This window comes from Zootoca vivipara, chromosome 5, assembly GCF_963506605.1.
Source record: "Zootoca vivipara chromosome 5, rZooViv1.1, whole genome shotgun sequence".
Taxonomy (NCBI): Eukaryota; Metazoa; Chordata; class Lepidosauria; order Squamata; family Lacertidae; genus Zootoca; species Zootoca vivipara.
The window spans coordinates 45,332,361-45,350,598 of NC_083280.1; the positions used below are offsets into that span (position 1 = coordinate 45,332,361).

An 18,238-nucleotide genomic window follows, 5' to 3' on the forward strand; every position below is an offset into this window, starting at 1 on the left:
GAAACTGAGTTTTTTTCCCTCTATCGCAACGGTGAGCCAGGACTCTAGGTGTTTTTTTTTACCTGTAAGCCGCCTTGAGTTCCAGTTACGGGAAAGGCGGGGTAAAAATAAATATATAACAACGACATCAATATAGCAGCACTTGGTCTTAAAACTGAATTTTGATTCCTATTATGAAATACATAAAATGGTTTTCTTAAACTTAACGCGGGCTACTGCTTAACAGCAGTTTTGATTAGACAGTTGAAATGGGTGCATAGTGAAATCATTCTGATGCCAGTGTTGGGAAAAGGGTCAGTATTTAGTGCTTGTACAACATCATTATTATTACATATTTGACTTTTTAGTAACTCGCTACGAAAAATCTAAGCAATTTACAGAACGGGGATTATATAATATACCGAGGTCCAGCTAAATAAATTAAAAAAAATAGCAAACACGTTGTTTAGAATTGGCTTTTAAGTGTGTGAGGGTGCAGAAGACGGAAATAAATCACCATTCGAGTTTCACAGAAAAGTTCTTTTATTTTACAGTACTGTATTTTATTTGAAATCATTTCCCTCCAGTGGAACAGGAAGTGCCGTAAAGCGCCGCCCTAATTGTCGCTAGCAGTTCTTGGCCTCACGGCTGGAGACCGTGCCCTCACTGTCGCAAACCCGCGGGCTGCCTGAGTTGGAGGCGAGGCTGTCGGGTTCCATTATGGCGGCTCTGCCGGAGGAGCCGGCCGAAGCAGTCACCGTCAAGCCGGACCCCGACGCTGGAGCGCCGCCGGCACCACCCGCTCCTCCTCCCGCTCTCCCTCAGTCCCCGGCGGCAGCAGCAGCAGCGACGGCGGTAGCGGGAGCCGCTGCTGCTCCCTCTGCCCCCTCGGCCGCCGCTCCTCTAGCGGAAGGGGGCGAGTCGTTGGCGGCAGGAACCGACGCGAAGCCGCCGGTGGCGCCCAGCCCTGCGCCGCCCGCTTCGCAGCTGCCCACCGACCGGCAGACGCTGCTGGCTGTGCTGCAGTTCCTGAGGCGCAGCAACCTCCGCGAGTCCGAGGAGATCCTCCGCAGGGAGGCCCGGCTGCTCGCCGACGAAGTCGCGGCGGATCCCGGCTCCTCGGCGCCCGGAGTCCAGGCGTCCCATGGCGGGGAAGGGCAGGAGCCCGGCGTCGGCGCCACCGGCTCTGGGGAAGCGCTGCTCGGCTCGGTCACCTTTGGCCAGACCGGGGCCACCATCTCTCCGGGCGCTGCCGCGGCGCCTCCCGCAGTGGCCTTGGGGCCGCCTGGGAAAGGTGAGCAAGGGGGTCGCTCGCAGGAGGGACCTTTCATATTTGCACTGGCTCCTTTGTGACAGCTGAGATCAAAATCCAGATTTTAAATTCACATGCTGTTCTACATTGTGGTCACCTAGTGTTATTGCACAGGATTCGTTCTGCGAATGGTAATGACTTGACCAATTTATCTGTTTAGGGAAGCTTTTAATGTTTGACAGGCTATTGTATTTTAATATTTTGTTGGAAGCCATCCAGAGTGGCTGGGGAAACCCAGCCAGATGGGCCGGGTATAAATAATAAATTATTATTATTATTATTTATTATCTTGGAGTACATACTATACGTTAACATATTTTTTTGTTAATCGGCTTGCTCTTTGGGGGCACACCTATAAAGCTGTTGTTTATATTTTTATTCTCCCAAGCAATCAAAGTTAAAGTCTACAATAAAACTAGATTTAAAACCACACATAATACAAAAGGAATACAAAGTGTAGGCTACAACTTAAGTTTCAAAATAACTAGGTGAGAGACTTAGTTATCACCTTTTATAACTACATTTTGGGAAGTAGTATAGGAGGAATTGACGCCACTAAAAGAATATTCTGTAGAACAGAACTCCCATCAGCCTTAACTAGCATGGCCATGATAGGAGTTGTAGGTAAGGGGCTATACTGACTTCATAAACTGCTTATGAATTATATGTGATCCTGAATTGTAATAGTACAATTGAGCTTAGGGTATGATTGAGTGATGTCAATTTTTCATGTAAACATTTAGTTGAAAATGAATTTGTTGCAGCATGTTTCTTAGTCATTTGCTCTGTGCCATTACTTATTAAAAGGGATAGAAATAGCCCTGTTGCTGTACATGACAATTTATGCAGTAGTATAAAGGGGAAGGAGGTTCTTGTCTCAAGAAGCTTACACAGTTTAGAACTGAAATAGTTACAGAGAGTGCAAACATTGATTTATCCTTTGTATGTTAATGCCTTGCAGTTGGAGTCTTTGTGGAAGATCAGCCAGATGTAAGTGCAGTACTGTCTGCCTACAATCAGCAAGGAGACCCAGCGCTTTATGAAGAGTACTACAGTGGACTGAAACACTTCATTGAATGTGCTCTCGACTGTCATCGAGCTGAGTTATCACAGCTTTTTTATCCTCTCTTTGTACATATGTACTTGGAGCTAGTCTACAATGGGCATGAAAATGAAGCAAAGTCCTTCTTTGAAAAGTAATACCATTTTGTCCATTAAGTCTCTATTTTCATGTTCTTACTATTAGGTAGATAAATCTACAAATTTGTTGGTTGCAGATGTTCACAGTTAAAGTGTGTGAACTGGAAGTAGAGTCTGTAGCATTTACGCTAAGGCAGGTATCCAGAGGAGGAACAAAATAATCCTGAGATGCCGAAAGATTTTTAAGTCCCTCTCCTGGCAGTTAGGTCTTTCCTGCAAGTGTGGGCTACTGGATGCCTGCAACCACAAAATATATGCATTCTTTTAGGAGGATATATTGATAGATGCCATATAACATGACTTAAGACATTCCCAGTTATTACATAGATTATTGTATTCCAATGACTAATTATTATCCTTATGAGGCAGCTTTTTATGTGTGTGCTAATTTGTTTAATTATGAGGTTAAATGCCAGTTCTAGTGATGTCTGTGTAAAGTTCTGAAACTTCTAGGTCTGAACCATTTGATAACATTGCTCATTTCAGTGACTTAAGGGAGTTGAACCAATGAAATACTCTGCATTGTCTCCTGTTATGGGCAGCAAGCAAATACATACATGGCCTTTTTGGAGGAAAATTACCTGTGCCCAAGGCTGGGAAATCCTAGGTATCTGGGACTTGAATTCCTAAACATTTATGTGGTTACTTAGGAATCTGAAATGTTTTCCCAGCCTGGTCCATTCTGGTTTTATGGGCTAATATAAAAGGCCGCTGTTTGTAAAAGCTAGCTATTTCTCATAGCACCTGTGCTTCTGTGCTTTAGAATTGTGGCTTTCTTCTGGTATAATGAACTATGTAGTAAGGGTTTACCTTGAAAGTCAAGTACTTTTGTGTGATTCTAACCTTTTTCTAGGTTTCATGGGGATCAAGAGTGTTATTATCAAGATGACTTGCGTGTACTGTCAAGTTTAACCAAAAAAGAGCACATGAGAGGGAATGAAACAATGCTGGATTTTCGAACAAGCAAGTTTGTGCTGCGAATTTCCCGTGATTCTTATCAGCTATTGAAGAGACACCTTCAGGAAAAACAGAACAATCAGATCTGGAATATTGTTCAGGAACATCTTTACATTGATATCTTTGATGGAATGCCTCGCAGTAAACAACAGATTGATGCTATGGTGGGAAGTTTGGCAGGAGAGGCAAAACGGGAGGCTAATAAAGCAAAGGTATGAGGTTGATAAATACGTAACATCATGAACATTTTGTCAGGGATGTATAGATTGTCAGTTCTATGTGAGTTCTCGGCTTCTATAGATCTGCAGTTGGTATAACAGTTTATGCTTCTGGATAAGAATTACAGTAGCTAAACACTCTTACTTATCATTACTACTGACAGCAGCTCCTTGTGCTAAACTAGATGTTGTTCTGGAAAGATAGCCAATTTTCCAGAGCAGTTTACATTTATCTGCCACATATTTGCCAAAATGGCAAGTATCTCTCTGAACATTGTCTTGGCATTAGGGATGACTTATATCAGATGTTTTCATATGTTCTGCCTTTGTTCAATGTATGATACAGAAAGTCTAAGGAGTTGCATTTGTCACTGACATCTGTGACAGATTAGCGGTCCAGTTTACATGTTATTTTAAAGCACAGTTAAAACTTAACTGTTGTTCCCACCCCCACCCCCACCCAAGTACTTGAAAATTGCTGAAAATTTTGATGGACCACTCTTCGTAGAGATGTATGTCTTAAATGAAAGCTATTGTGGTCCACAGAGAAACATTCATATTATTAAAAGTAATTACATTGATCTAATAAAACTTATTATTCTGCTCTACCAGTTCTCTGCTTCATTAAACTTTTCTTTTTTTAATTACATGACTTTTCTTCTTTTGGCTTGTAGGTCTTTTTTGGCCTATTAAAGGAACCAGAAATTGAGTTGCCTTTGGATGATGAAGATGAAGAGGGGGAAAATGAGGAGGGCAAGCCAAAGAAGAAGAAGCCAAAAAAAGACAGCATGGGATCAAAAAGTAAAAAGCAAGATCCAAATGCTCCTCCACAGACTAGGTAATGCTGGAATTTGAAACATATCAATTCATTTTCCATCTTCCTTTTTTAGTCTGTGCCAGTTCAGACTGAAGTGGACAGCTGACATTGCTGAACGCTCTTCTACATAGAAAACTAGCTGTCACAGAAAAGACTTCTACCCCAGTCTTTTACCTGACATCTAGCTTTGTGTGTGGAGGATAGGATTTTTTCCCCTTCTGCGTGGAGGAGCATTCAACCATGTGAGCACTCATGCTCTCTGATGTGATACAGACCAAAGGAAAGTTTACCATCTAGGACAGGCATCCCCAAACTTCGGCCCTCCAGATGTTTTGGACTACAATTCCCATCTTCCCCAACCACTGGTCCTGTTAGATAAGGATCATGGGAGTTGTAGCCCAAAACATCTGGAGGGACGCAGTTTGGGGATGCCTGATCTAGGAACTAGACTGTAGTCAATATTTCCAGCACTCCCTTTTGATAAGCATTTGCTCAGTTAATTTGATTCTTAAAAAATGTTTTGGAGGTTTTGTTTCCACTAGGAGATGCATTGCACTGATGTAAAAAGCTTGTATCATTTAAAGCAGGGTTCCTCAAACTTGGCCCTCCAGATGTTTTGAGACTACAATTCCCATCATCCCTGGCCACTGGTCCTGCTAGCTAGGGATCATGGGAGTTGTAGGCCAAAAACATCTGGAGGGCTGAGTTCGAGGAAAGCCTTCCTCTATGAATATGGAGGTGTACATAAAAGTAACTTCCCTTATATTGTAAAAGAATTGGTAGAGTTATGATTTTCCTAATTTTGTCATTAGGAAATAAGCTTGTTATCTGCCCCCCCCCCCAGACATTCAAAAGTTGGGTTCTTTTTTGGCCTCTGTTCAGTCACTGCTCATGTGTGATTTCCTGGCATCAATGAATCTTTTGTTTCGTTTTTGGTTTTAAGTATGTTCTTCTGTATACAGAATCCCGCTTCCTGAGCTTAAGGATTCGGATAAGCTGGACAAAATAATGAATATGAAAGAAGCCACTAAACGTGTACGTCTTGGTCCAGACTGCCTGCCTTCCATTTGTTTCTACACATTCCTTAATGCATACCAGGTCAGTTGTGGAATTGGTAGTGATACCAAAGTATGACATTAGGCAGAGGGCAACTGGCGGTGGCTTTGCCAGAATAGCCTCAGCCAAGTGGGGGAGGCCTGGTGGGTTTAATTCTCCACTCCTTGTCTATAGCAGTGGCTCCCCAGTTTCAGACCATTCTCTCCCTGCCCTATCTGCAGATGTTGAGGGTTCTCTGATTTTCACTTATTGGACAAAACTTATGGGCAGGAAGGCTTTGTCTTACTTCAGGTTGGGAGGCAGAGATGGACATCATTCAGAAACAGCAAGGGAGTCTCACTATTTCGAGTGTCTCCACATCCTGGTATAAAGTGGAAAAACAACCTCTTCCCCTTCTCTCAAGTCCTCTGCATTTGCCAGAGGACTCAGGGGGGGTTGGGTAAATGGTGACTACAAAAAATCTGTGCCAGCCAAAAGGTGGATCCTTTCTTAAAAAACAAATAAAACGTCTGCCCAGGTTTAGCAACATTTGCTTTACTTTCTTTTTTTAATGGCTATATAGTTAATTTTGTAATATGGTAATTCTCACCTTTGTGTTCAAAACTAATGGTAGATGGCTAGTTCTTGGGGAACAACACTGTGGTTATTACATTCTCAGCCCACATATAAAACTTCTTCAATGGTGATTTTTGCATGAACAGGGCCTTACAGCAGTGGACATTACAGATGACTCTAGCATGATCGTTGGAGGCTTTGCTGACTCCACTGTCAGAGTATGGTCTGTGACACCCAAAAAGCTACGCAGTGTGAAATCAGCAGCAGGTAATCAGAATGAACTCTCGTCCTAATTTACAGACTCACTTCTGATCGAGGATCACATGGAGGAAGGTTGCTCAGTTTAAATCCTTCCATTGGAATAGCAATCCTGAGCTAATGAGCTGAAATTATTTTGAGTTCATGCATTACAGCTTTAGCATTCATATTTATTTACCAGTAACTGCTGACAATAGAACCTACCAAAATTAATACAAATGGTTTTTGCATGCAACTACTGACATTAGGGGGGGAAACTATACATAAGGATCAATACTCTATTTAGGGGAGATGTTGTGATACTTTGGAAATAAGACAATATTTATTTTGTGTTATTCTACTTCCTTGTTGTAGAGCACTGTGTTTTTTGCTAAGGAAGATATGCTAATGCAGATTTTTTTTCAAAATCAAGTGGTTCCAGGAATGGAGCAGAAAATGCAATTGAAAGTGTTCAGACCTATCAGCTTAGCAAAATGGTTACCAGTGGTACTCTGGTATAAGCATCACAGACTTCAGTGAAGCCTTTCCCAACCACATGCCCTTCAAATATTTGGGACTGCAGCTTGCTTCAGCCATAGCCAGCACATCTCTGTTGGCTGGAGCTGATGGAAGTTACAGACAAGCACATTTTGAGGGCACCATGTCTATATCATTGAAATTGAGAGTTTAACAACAATTTTGAGGTGCGTTATTTGTAGAAAATCATGTTTTAGGCCATTGTGGTATTCTGATACAATCAAAAAGGCATTTGCACTTTGGTAAGCACTACTAGCAATCTACATGAAGATAAACTTTAGGGTTTTTTCTTCACAGATCTCAGTCTCATAGATAAAGAATCAGATGATGTTTTAGAAAGGATCATGGATGAGAGAACAGCAAGTGAGTTGAAGATTTTATATGGTCACAGTGGACCTGTCTATGGTACCAGCTTCAGTCCTGATAGGTAAAACAATAGTTATTTGTGGGGGGATCTCTTAATACAGTATTCTTTAAGCAGAGTATCCACAGTTACAAAAAGTATTTTTCTGGAGACTTTTGTACAATTTGAGTCTACCACCTCAGGATAGATGAATGAGACGTGATCCTGTGGACTATGAAATTTATGTTGCACATCAGAAGGAACCTCATGAGCTAAAATCCTCAAACTGCTACAGGCGGTGGCCATTTTAGGCATGTCCAGTTGACATGTGATTGCCAACATGAGAGTCCTTTTGGACCTGGAAGAGAGCGGAATGAGGGGTGTGGCGTGCTTATGCACATTCAACCAAAGCGTGCAGAGACCAGGAACGAAACCCCCACACAAAATGGTCCATCTGTACGAGCATATTTTTTAATCTGAAGGTCCCATCCTTCAGCTGAGCTATGTACAATATCAAAAAACTTAGAGTTGAAATAGTACTTCACATTTGTTGTTTACAAAAGTGCAATGGGCTAAGCCAATGTCCACTTAATATCTATGAATCTCAAACCCACCTATAGCCCCTGAAGTGTTTTTGTGTATTGGACAATGAAATATATACCTCTTAAAATATTGGTTTTATTTCTTTAAAGCCTGAGCAAGCTTTCTTAGATGCAGGAGGGTGTTCACATATTTTTAAACTAGTAAATGATATATGGAGGAATAGATCTTAACATGCACATGAATAGATGAGTGTTCTATATTTCATATTATATCAGTTTTAAAAATATTGTATGGAAAACATGAATATGAAATAACTTCTAAGAAACAAGGAGGATAGCATTCTGAGGAGCATGTTTCAAAACCCCTCCATAATCTCTGGACAATCCTGTAATTCTCCAGAGCAGTTTGAGGGTGCCGGGGGGGGGGGGGCTTACAGGCAATGTTGGCTACAACCCAGTAGTTTATAATTTTGAGGTTATATTGTTAAATTTTAATTCTTAAAAACAAATCAGGCGTCAGCCAAGCATCGAACAGTAACCAATCAGTGTAATGGCTAAGAGGATGTAAACATAATAAATCCTTAGTTCCTGTGTCATCTCAGCTGTGATCTTATTCTTTTAGCTTCTTATATGCAAAGTGGGGATAATCCTCTCCTGAAGTGTGTTAAAAGCTTTGATGTCTTGAAATGTGTTATTGAGAGGTTTAAGATTGAGTATAGCTTCAAAAATACCTTTTCTGATTTTTCTTTTCTGTCAGGAACTACTTGCTATCATCTTCAGAGGATGGCACTATCAGACTGTGGAGCCTCTTAACCTTTTCTTGTCTAGTCGGATACAAAGGACACAACTACCCTATATGGGATACACAGTTCTCTCCCTATGGATATTACTTTATATCTGGAGGTCATGACAGAGTGGCTCGGTAAGAGTCAGCATGAGTTTCCCATCTCAATGTTAATCTGTAGTTCTGTCTTGTCAGTTGGTGATATCTCCTTGTTGCTGACTGCTATATTTTATTTAGGGCAAGGGTAGGGAACCTCTTACCCACAGGCCAATCTTGGCCTGCAAGGTCCTTTCCCCCAAACTACACCCACTTGTATCTCAACAGATATCACTGGGTGATGTCAGCTGACGAATGGGGGGCGGGCAGGGTTCAATCCTGCAAGAATCTATTTTGCCATTGTGTTCCCTGTGGGAAACATGCTGGTAGATTCCTTCAGCTAGCAGGATTGAACTCTCTGCTTATCAGCTGGTGAATGCAGAGTTCAGTCCTCATAGTTGTTGCTTTGCCAGTAGTTATACTTCCGTTTTCGTAACCCTCTGGTTACGTAAACTGCGGGATGCGTGCATGGCAAACCCGGAAGTATTTTACTGGGTTTCGGTGTGCGCGCATGTGCCGAAACGGTGCTCACGTTGCGGAAACCTTGGGATGTGACCAGACTTCCAGAACGGATCCCATCTGCAACCAGAGATACTACTGTATGTTCCCAGCAGGAAAGGCATTGGTGAAGGAGACCCCTTCCCCCTGCCTCAGAATAACTTTGATAGGTGAATCCACCTATCAGTCATCTGACATTAGATGATTGATAGGTGGGTGGCCCCACCCACTTGCCAAAGGTACCATATTTTGTATATGGTATACGACCCTTTTATATAAGACGACCCCTACTTTTTTAAACCCAAAATTCAGACATCAGGTTTTTGGGAGGACACACACCCCATTGCAGGTCTGGCCTGCTGTGCCAAAAAGGTACCTCATCCCTGTTCTAGGATATATCCCATAAGACATTTAATAAGACTAAAAATAATACTAATCGCCATTTAGGGTTTTTTTTAATACTAGAGAGGGAATTAACCCCCTCCCCCCAATCTCTCTTAACTCCTCAGCTCAGTTTGGAGGCACTTGTGAAGCACACATTCCCTTGCCATCAGGACGTAAGGAGTCTTGTTATGTATTTCTTTCACATTTTTGAAATGTTCTTTGTACCGGTTTAAGCTTGTGGGCTACGGATCACTACCAGCCTTTGCGGATCTTTGCTGGCCATCTTGCTGATGTCACATCGACGCGTTTTCACCCAAACTCCAACTACGTTGCTACAGGCTCAGCAGATAGGACTGTGCGGCTGTGGGATGTCCTGAATGGGAATTGTGTCAGAATTTTCACAGGACATAAGGTAAATTAATGTGAAAATAGCACTGAAATACATTAGTTGCAGAAAAATGGTAACTGTAGATGGCTGAAACCTTTGCACACAGTAGTAGAAAATAGTTAAAAACTGACCTGTTGCTCAGTTTCCTTTTGAACTTATCTTTTAACTTCCCACTGGGAAAGAAGAGGTCATCTAAGAAGAGGTGATACAGAGTGCTCTGAAATGACATTATTTATTTGAAGGGTGCTTGCTAAGTAAAACAAGGCATACTGTTGACAGTTTTGTTTTTGGATTTTATATATAGGATTTTCTGTAGCTTTGAGTTATCATTTCTAGTGTAATTTACCTTCTAGTGTAATTTACCTTGTAGGTGATACATAACGTGTTTCTCATAAAATAAGACGTGCCTATAAAATAAGCCATGGCACGATTTTCTTGAGGCAACAAAATATAAGACATACCCCCAAAATAAGCCGTTATGGGGTAGTGGTGGGAGCAGGTCTGGATGGCGCTTCTGTAAGGAGCCGGCAAAAGCTGCAGCGGGACCCAGCAAGAGCCGCAGCACGCGGCGCGCCCTGACTGAGTGGGAGCCAGCGAGAGCCGCAGCGTGCGCCGAGCCCCGACTGAGCGGGAGCTGGCAAGGGCCGCAGCGTGCGCCGCACCGAGCCACGACCCAGCCGGACCCAGCAAGAGCTGCAGCGGGTACTATACTTAATAAAAAAATAAGACATCCCCTGAAAATAAGCCGTGGTGTGTTTTTTGGAGGAAAAATAAATATAAGACACTGTCTTATTTTAGGAGAAACACGGGAAGTGTTGTTGCTGTTGTTAATAGGCTTATTTTTGTTCCAGGGACCAGTTCATTCATTGGCATTTTCTCCTAATGGAAGATTCTTGGCAACTGGGGCAACAGATGGAAGAGTGCTTTTGTGGGATATTGGGCATGGTTTGATGGTTGGAGAATTAAAAGGACACACAGACACAATCTACACACTCAGATTCAGTAGAGATGGAGAGATTTTAGCATCAGGTATTTAAGTCAATTTCGCTCTGGAATCTATCACCTGGAATCTTAGACTTGCCTCTATTTTGACAGCTCAGTCTTCCATTTAGTGAGGAATTGTTAATGCATAGAATACTCATTTAATACTTTAATTTGCTAGCCTTGTCTGTTAACTAAAAAAACTGAACCTAAAGGACTAGATGGTGCCATATCCAACCAACTTTCCATGTATAGCAGCAGACTGGCAAATGGTGAGGGGAGGTATCATGTACTGCACCTGTGGGAAGCCAGATAGCTTGGGAGCTGCAGGAGAGGCCACATGGCGCACAGCTTTGTCCATAAACACACTGCTTCTACACTGTACCCCCCCAGCATCCACCACCTGAGGCTAACAGGCCATCCCCGAACTTCCTTTTATGCAATTATACACCTTTTGAAACAAAGCTATTATCTACGGTATGTATTTACCAAAGTGGACATGCTAAATTAGGGCAGGCTTTGCAGAATACTTTAAATATTTTTCTCATCAGAATTTGGCTTTTTTTTTAACCTATTATGAACAAGAAGTGAGCCTTTCTGAAAAAGTAAATGGGTTTAGAAGTTTAACCGTCCTTATTCATTCTCACCCACTGTAATTTTATTAGCATCAGCCCCCAATCTACCCAAATATATACTTTTTACTATTGCTGGGGTTTCAGCTTGTATCTTTTAAACTATAAATTATGAGAGTGGGACGTGCATTTTCTGTCCTGTTACTAGAATTTTAGAAACATTGGGTCGTATTCTACAGAGTCCATAGATGAGTGAAATGGGTTCCAACTCATGCATTAGGACTTCCTCTCCTCCTCCTCCTCCCCTGCAAGCAGGTTGGAGGATCTTTGAAATGGCTTTATCTTTGAAAGGCTATTAACTACTACAGAGTACTTAGCAGTGAATATAAGTGATTAGTATTTTTTAAGATCCTCAGCTTGACAAATGGGTTGTGGTGTATAGTGGATGTTTTTTCTTTATATCCAGAATTAAATGTTATGTCCTGTTAAATTAGTTTTCATTTTTCCTAGGTTCAATGGATAACACGGTAAAGCTATGGGATGCTGTGAAAGCCTTTGAGGACTTAGAAACAGATGATTTTACTACAGCCACTGGACATATAAACCTGCCTGAAAGCTCTCAAGACTTGCTGTTGGGTACATACATGTCCAAATCGACCCCTGTCACACACCTTCATTTTACCCGCAGAAATTTGCTTCTTGCTGCTGGGGCATACAGTCCTCAGTGAACCACCAAACTACAAGACTTGATTGTACAAGTATCATGTATATCTTAGAATAACTTGAATTAATGAAGACCACAATGTACATATTATACAAATGAACTGAACTTGTCTGCCAGAACAAACGGTGCAAACTGATGATGATTCAAGCTACACCTTCAGAAACTGCTATTTTAAACACCCCACCCCACCCCCAGTGTAAGTGTTGAGACATTGACATCATAAAAATAGGGGAAGAAACATATACATGTGGTATGGCTTTTTAAAAGAAGTAAACAGTATATGGGAATACCTTGCTTAACCTTGTCCACAAAATGGCAACTGGCACTACAAAACTGTAGTGCCAGTTGCATATGGCAAAGTTGTTTGAACAATTTAAAAGCACTTAGTTTGGCATTAACACAGGTTTAATCAGTACCCAAAATTTTCTTTCCCAGTAAGACTTGTTCATATAAGTTCTTCAAGAGTGGAATTTGTCTCTATGGAGCTGTTACTTAAAAAACTGTGAAGAGGCCTAAGTAGTTATCTGACTTATGTAAGTACGGTAACCTAGTTTCTTCAAAGCTGAAAAGCACAAATTGAACAAGATTGAAAATTTCTAAACGTAATTACCAGTAAATTAAGCAGCATTTTAGGAAATGCAAACAATAATTGAAACCTTTATAACTGAAATTTCGCTTTCCTAACTATTTTGGATACAAAAGGTATACCAACCTCCCCCCACAAGAAACTTGAATCACCCCCCTTAAGTATTTGCCGGGGGGGGGGGGGAATACGTTTTGAGCCCTTTCCATAATGACAAAGCATAAATGTCATTTATGCTTTCTGTGAAAAATTGTGCCACAGCTATACACCAATTGTTGAAAACTAGTATGGATCCATTAGTTTAAAAACACTGCCATGGTTTTGCATTATGTACAGTTTTATACTTTTGATATTTTATAATAAAATCTATTTTGTGCCTGTCTTTCAGTTTCATTTGCTCACAAGGGCCTTGTTTTTACCTGTCTGAACCTATATTCTATAGTTCCAGCAAAAGCAGCCCTTGTACTACAAGCTTTTATCTTCAAAGACAAAGCAAATGAGAGAATCATGATTTTAAAGAAAAAAATGTGAGGCTGCCGAATACTTCTTGTGGAAGATTCCCACTTACATAATTCCAGAAATGGTGTAATGCTTTGTCAAGTTTACAACTGGATTTTTAAAATGTATGTATAGAAACCAGTGTTTCAGGGAAGCCAGTTAGTCACATCTTTTAAAATGGGGGTGGGGAACCACAGGCCTGAAAGCAGTCATCTGGGCCTCTCTGCCTGGCCTTTGCAAGTCTTCTCAGGCCACAAGCCTACCCCAGCCATATTCTAGTGGCTGTACTTTGTACTCTTGAACAATGATAATGTCTCTTTTGATTCCCTGGATGGAGACTAGAGGGATGTGTGTAGAAATTAGCAAACTGTACAAAAGTAAAAAATGCATTCTTTGACCCTGCTCACTACTAGCCTCTAGGTGACTGATTAGAACATTTGTCCATCAGAAGGGGCCTGCAGGTCACTGGAAGTACAGCATCTGGGATGAAATGTATATGCAGCATCATAAAGGATGTTTACTAAGAGGTAAATTGCAGAAAGTGGTGGAATTTAGGCCTGGTTTGAGTCTCAACACTAAATATGTTTTTGCATTACATAAATAAGCAAGCCACTTCTGGCAGGACTGCAAGATTAGAAGCTTCCCTTTCTACTTTCAATTTAATTATATGTACTGTTGCATTTGAAGCCTTAACAGTAGTTAATCTTTACTATGGATTGGTGAATGATCAGTTCATAAACCAGTTTCACTAAACCATAGGTAAGACTACCCATTTTTTCTCCATTTGGACATAATAACCACAACTGGTTAAGAGCAAGTGAGAGCTTTGTGACCCCACAATGGATGCAACCCACGATCCCGATTATCCATCTGCATTTCACTTCGCTGTGCAGAATGGGGCAGACAGATATTTGCTCAGAAATAAGATCAGTCAAGTATTCTAACACCTATCATTCAGCACCATCCACATGTTTAAGACACAGGAAATAGGATCATGTTCCTCCCCTACTATAAATGGAACACGAATGGTTGTAATGAAAGCCACAATTTACTTTTGGAACAGAATGCAGTGTAACATTTATCCTAGAGATACAGTAATGCCTAAGGATGTATCCATCATTTCTCAACACAGATTGAAAGGGCTCCTTAACTGAACTGTACACACCAGAACTTTGCACACTGTTTATATGTAGGACAGTCACTTCTGTAATGGCAATGTGTACAGATGACAAACTTCATCACTGTTCATGATTTATTGAAGTGTACATCAACTTCTAGTTATATTATGTGCATGGTCCAGTGTCAACATGTCAACCTGTCAAAAAAATAAACATGATTCAGTTACTATATCTTGCACAACTTCTATTTATTAACACACAGTGGCAGTATTTTGCCCAAACCAGGAAAATTCATATACTGGCTTGTTCTGAAGCCATTAACCAGTTTCCTGGCTCAGACAAAATGGGAAATTACAGTGGTACCTCGGTTTATGAACACAATCGGTTCCGGAAGTCTGTTCATAAACTGAAGCGTTCATAAACTGAAGCGAACTTTCCCATTGAAAGTAATGGAAAGTGGATTAATCCGTTCCAGACGGGTCCGCGGAGTACTCAACCTGAAGCGTACTTAACCTGAAGCATGGCCTGCACCTTGTCTGTCTGAGTTATGGTCTCCCTGTCCAGGGTTTATACAGTGGAACCTCGGTTTACGAACACAATCGGTTCCGGAAGTCTGTTCATAAACTGAAGCGTTCATAAACTGAAGTGAACTTTCCCATTGAAAGTAATGGAAAGTGAATTAATCCGTTCCAGATGGGTCTGCGGCGTTCGCAAACCGAAAATTTGTAAACCGAGGTGTTCGTAAACCGAGGTTCCACTGTATAGTTAACAGAAGACTTCCTGGTTGGTTTGCTGGCTCACACATTGGGGGGGGGAAGGTTAAGGCTTATTAAGCAGATACAAATCGGGGATACACTGTACTAACATGAAATAACAGGCTATTTAGTTGGGCAGAACTTAAAGGTATGCTCACAACTGGATGTCAAGAGGATATGAAAGCAACCACTTGCCCTTATTTCTGCATTAATATACTCTTTTGTCATGCCGCTCAGTGAAGAACTGAGTGACATAAAATACTGTAGGATAAAAATGCACATGCTGAGCAATTGCTGCTATCTGAACTATCAACATTTCCTTAGCCAACTCTATTAAGACATCTATGAAATTTAAACTCATGGCAAACATCTCAGGTTTCAAACACAAGCAAATTAACTTTGCATATCCTGTATCAAATTCTGGTACTATGCATCTGCTCCTGGTGTTTGATTAGCTGAAGAATACAGTGTTCTGCAAACTTTGTTATGCCATTTAAGAAAGCAATTCTATGTTCAAGCTGAGATTAGAGACAACAACATATGATACAATATTCTTGGTAAAAAATAACTTCATTCATGTTGCAATCTGCTTAAAGCCCTATGAAAAGATTTACTTGTAACAATACAAGTGCTTAGGATCCTAAACTTGCATTTGACATTTCATGTACAGATACCTGTATTTCTGGAGGTTTTAAGCCCTACTGGCATCAGTAAAATATGGTAGACACTTACCCATCTTATTTCTGTGTCACAGCTGGAGTTTGCTTCTTAGGCCTCAGTTTAAAATACAGGACGATAGTTGCAATCGTTGCATATGTAGCTATAACATACTAAAGACAGAAAATGATAATATTCCTCTGATCAAACACATTTCAAAGGCTTGTTTTTCTGTTATTTAAGTGCAGGAAAAAGAGAAATGGATTATTAAAAGTACCTGAGTTTATTAAAACCCAAATCTGACAGGAGGGCAGGGCTGCCCACCTGTCAAATCACCTAATGTAATAATGCTACCAAGTGACACCACCTTGGATGCAAAAACATCACCTTCTGAAGTGTGTTCCGAGGAGTTTTTATTCAAACTTATTAGAAACGTATTTCAAAGTGAAGGCCACACCTTCACCTGCCTGCCATCTGACATCACAGGATACCAGAGGCAGGGCAAGTGGTTTGTGGTATAGAGCCTTGCAAACCAAATTAAGATCCCTGCCAAGCCTAATTTGGCCTGTGTGCCAGAGGTTCCCACCCCACACATTCCCATATCAATTCAGGAACTTTTGAGAATCAACTTCTTTTTTGTTTCATAGCAGTTATTTAACTGGATACTTACATTTCTTCTGCCTGTTATGGTGTAGGTATTGAAGTATTTCTGAAACCCTGTGAATTGGTGTTGTGACCCAGCATCGTGCCCTGCCATCACTATTAGTCCTAGATTAAAAAAAAGAAGTTAGTACTGCATCTTTTTTTAAAAAAAATCTACCAGCCAAAAGTAGACCAAAAAAATCTTCCAGCCAAAGTAGACCAACTTCATTCCAATTATTTACAGTTCAGCATGAAAGCATTAGCTACTAAAACTAAAACTACATAGGAGGATCTATTCAAAGCTGTTATTCTTAATTGTTTGCTACATCTAATACCAATATATTTTATGGTGCTGACCTTCAAACAATAATGGTTACTTCTGAAGTTGAGAGCAATGCTTCAAGAAACGTAATATGGGCTTGTAAATAACTAATTGTTTAGCCACCTGAGCCTCCATAGAGCAGGTTACGGATTTGCCACTATTCATATGCATGGGTAATAATAATAATAGATAACCTAATAAAAGTTGCATGTATTTTAATTGACATTAGAATACTTCATGCAGTAAATTTATCTTATCATTCCAGACTACAACTTCTGTACCACCTATACTTGGTTGAGTCAATGACCAACAAGACCAACAACTGTAGTTTCCCACCCCAAGGAGTCAGGCCATCGATGTCATAGCTAAAAGCATAAGTCTGGGCAGAAAGCAAGCGCTTTCAAAGAGACCTTCAATCACTGTTGTTCAGCAAGAAGTGGAAGGGAATAGGCACCAACCATTGAAACATTCAAATCAATTCACTGAGGAAAGCTAGTTAGATCTAATATAGCAGACCAACTTACCAAATGTTTCTCAACTGCAATTAACACAGATTATCTCCTCAACAGGTGGATTGATTTTACACTGCAAATCTGGCGGAAAAAGGAGAGACAGCTCATCCTCTTGCAAATTCAGGGACATTATGGAGTCATAAGCAAAGCCAACCAGAGTCTGGTGCTATGCATAACACCAGAACTTCAGAAAAAGGAAACCACTCTGTTTTGCATATTCTCATTAGTATATTTCACTAGACAGAAAGTTATTTTATGCATCATTGTTTACTAGTGAAATAATAACCTTTCAACAGTTCAAACTGCTCAGTACTTTTCAATCAACATAATAGAAGCTCCTTTAGACCTCGGCTAGCTATTACCATTGAGCTAACTTTAGTTATTTCATATGAACAGCAACCTGCATATAAAGAGTATCAAACGCTAAATTACTCTATGTACCAACCAATGAGATTCATAACGAGTTTTGAGGACAACACACAGAATAGAAAATGACAGCCTAGATCCCTCGGCCAGGTCGGAAACAGGAGCACAAAAATGCTGACCCTTTGGACCTATGCAGTAGCTATTGGCTTACTAAACTGAATTTCAATTGCCATGGCAAGGTTACTCCTACCAGGGTGTATGTGTGTGTCACAAGACACTAACAGGGCCTCTACTCCTTTTACCGATGCTACTCACACTCCCCAACAAAATTAACCTTCTGCATAACCGAGCCAAATCAGCGCCCACCGCAGTTATTACCCGTTTCTCCTCCCGATAACAACCATTCAATGTCCTTCGCGTGCAAGATGGCGTCGCTCAAACAGCCGTCCTTTCCGCTTGCCTCTGATTGGCTGAAGCGCGCCGCCCTGCAGAGTAAGGCGGCACTGCTTCAGAAAAGTATGGTGTGATTGGGCAATTTGCGTGTTTGTCAAAGTTACCGGATTCCTTTCGCTCTGTGACGACTAATAAACCGTCCCGCGAGTTCT

The 18,238-nt window shown here is 41.0% G+C and overlaps 2 protein-coding genes across 3 annotated transcripts; one reads left to right on the forward strand and one right to left on the reverse strand.

Annotated features, from left to right (window-relative positions):
- The first annotated feature begins 683 nt into the window (after positions 1-683).
- On the forward strand, positions 684-13,145 carry TAF5 (TATA-box binding protein associated factor 5). The gene is made up of 11 exons (XM_035132635.2): positions 684-1,273; positions 2,253-2,487; positions 3,345-3,660; positions 4,341-4,504; positions 5,446-5,581; positions 6,241-6,361; positions 7,166-7,295; positions 8,511-8,675; positions 9,750-9,927; positions 10,755-10,932; positions 11,967-13,145. The coding sequence occupies exons 1-11, from the start codon at positions 700-702 to the stop codon at positions 12,182-12,184; spliced, it is 2,415 nt and encodes an 804-aa protein (XP_034988526.1). The 5' UTR covers positions 684-699; the 3' UTR covers positions 12,185-13,145.
- Positions 13,146-14,290: 1,145 nt separating this feature from the next.
- Positions 14,291-18,169, reverse strand: ATP5MK (ATP synthase membrane subunit k). 2 transcript variants are annotated; one of them, XM_035132639.2, is made up of 5 exons: positions 18,012-18,169; positions 17,280-17,348; positions 16,462-16,559; positions 15,867-15,964; positions 14,291-14,576 (listed from the first exon to the last, which is right to left on the reverse strand). In XM_035132639.2, exons 3-4 carry the CDS (start codon positions 16,546-16,548, stop codon positions 15,872-15,874), a joined length of 180 nt encoding a protein of 59 aa, XP_034988530.1. In that variant the 5' UTR covers positions 16,549-16,559; positions 17,280-17,348; positions 18,012-18,169; the 3' UTR covers positions 14,291-14,576; positions 15,867-15,871. The 2 variants fall into 2 exon arrangements, with proteins under 2 accessions (XP_034988530.1, XP_060130695.1); XM_060274712.1 differs by lacking the exon at positions 17,280-17,348.
- Positions 18,170-18,238: the final 69 nt, after the last annotated feature.

Coding starts and splice junctions, on each gene's coding strand:
- TAF5 (XM_035132635.2), top strand. CDS start 700: ATGGCGGCTCTGCCGGAGGAGCCGGCCGAAGCAGTCACCGTCAAGCCG. Junction 4,505..5,445: donor AATGCTCCTCCACAGACTAG/GTAATGCTGGAA, acceptor TTCTGTATACAG/AATCCCGCTTCCTGAGCTTA. Junction 6,362..7,165: donor CAGTGTGAAATCAGCAGCAG/GTAATCAGAATG, acceptor TTTTCTTCACAG/ATCTCAGTCTCATAGATAAA.
- ATP5MK (XM_060274712.1), bottom strand. CDS start 16,548: ATGGCAGGGCACGATGCTGGGTCACAACACCAATTCACAGGGTTTCAG. Junction 15,965..16,461: donor CCATAACAGGCAGAAGAAAT/GTAAGTATCCAG, acceptor TTCTGTCTTTAG/TATGTTATAGCTACATATGC.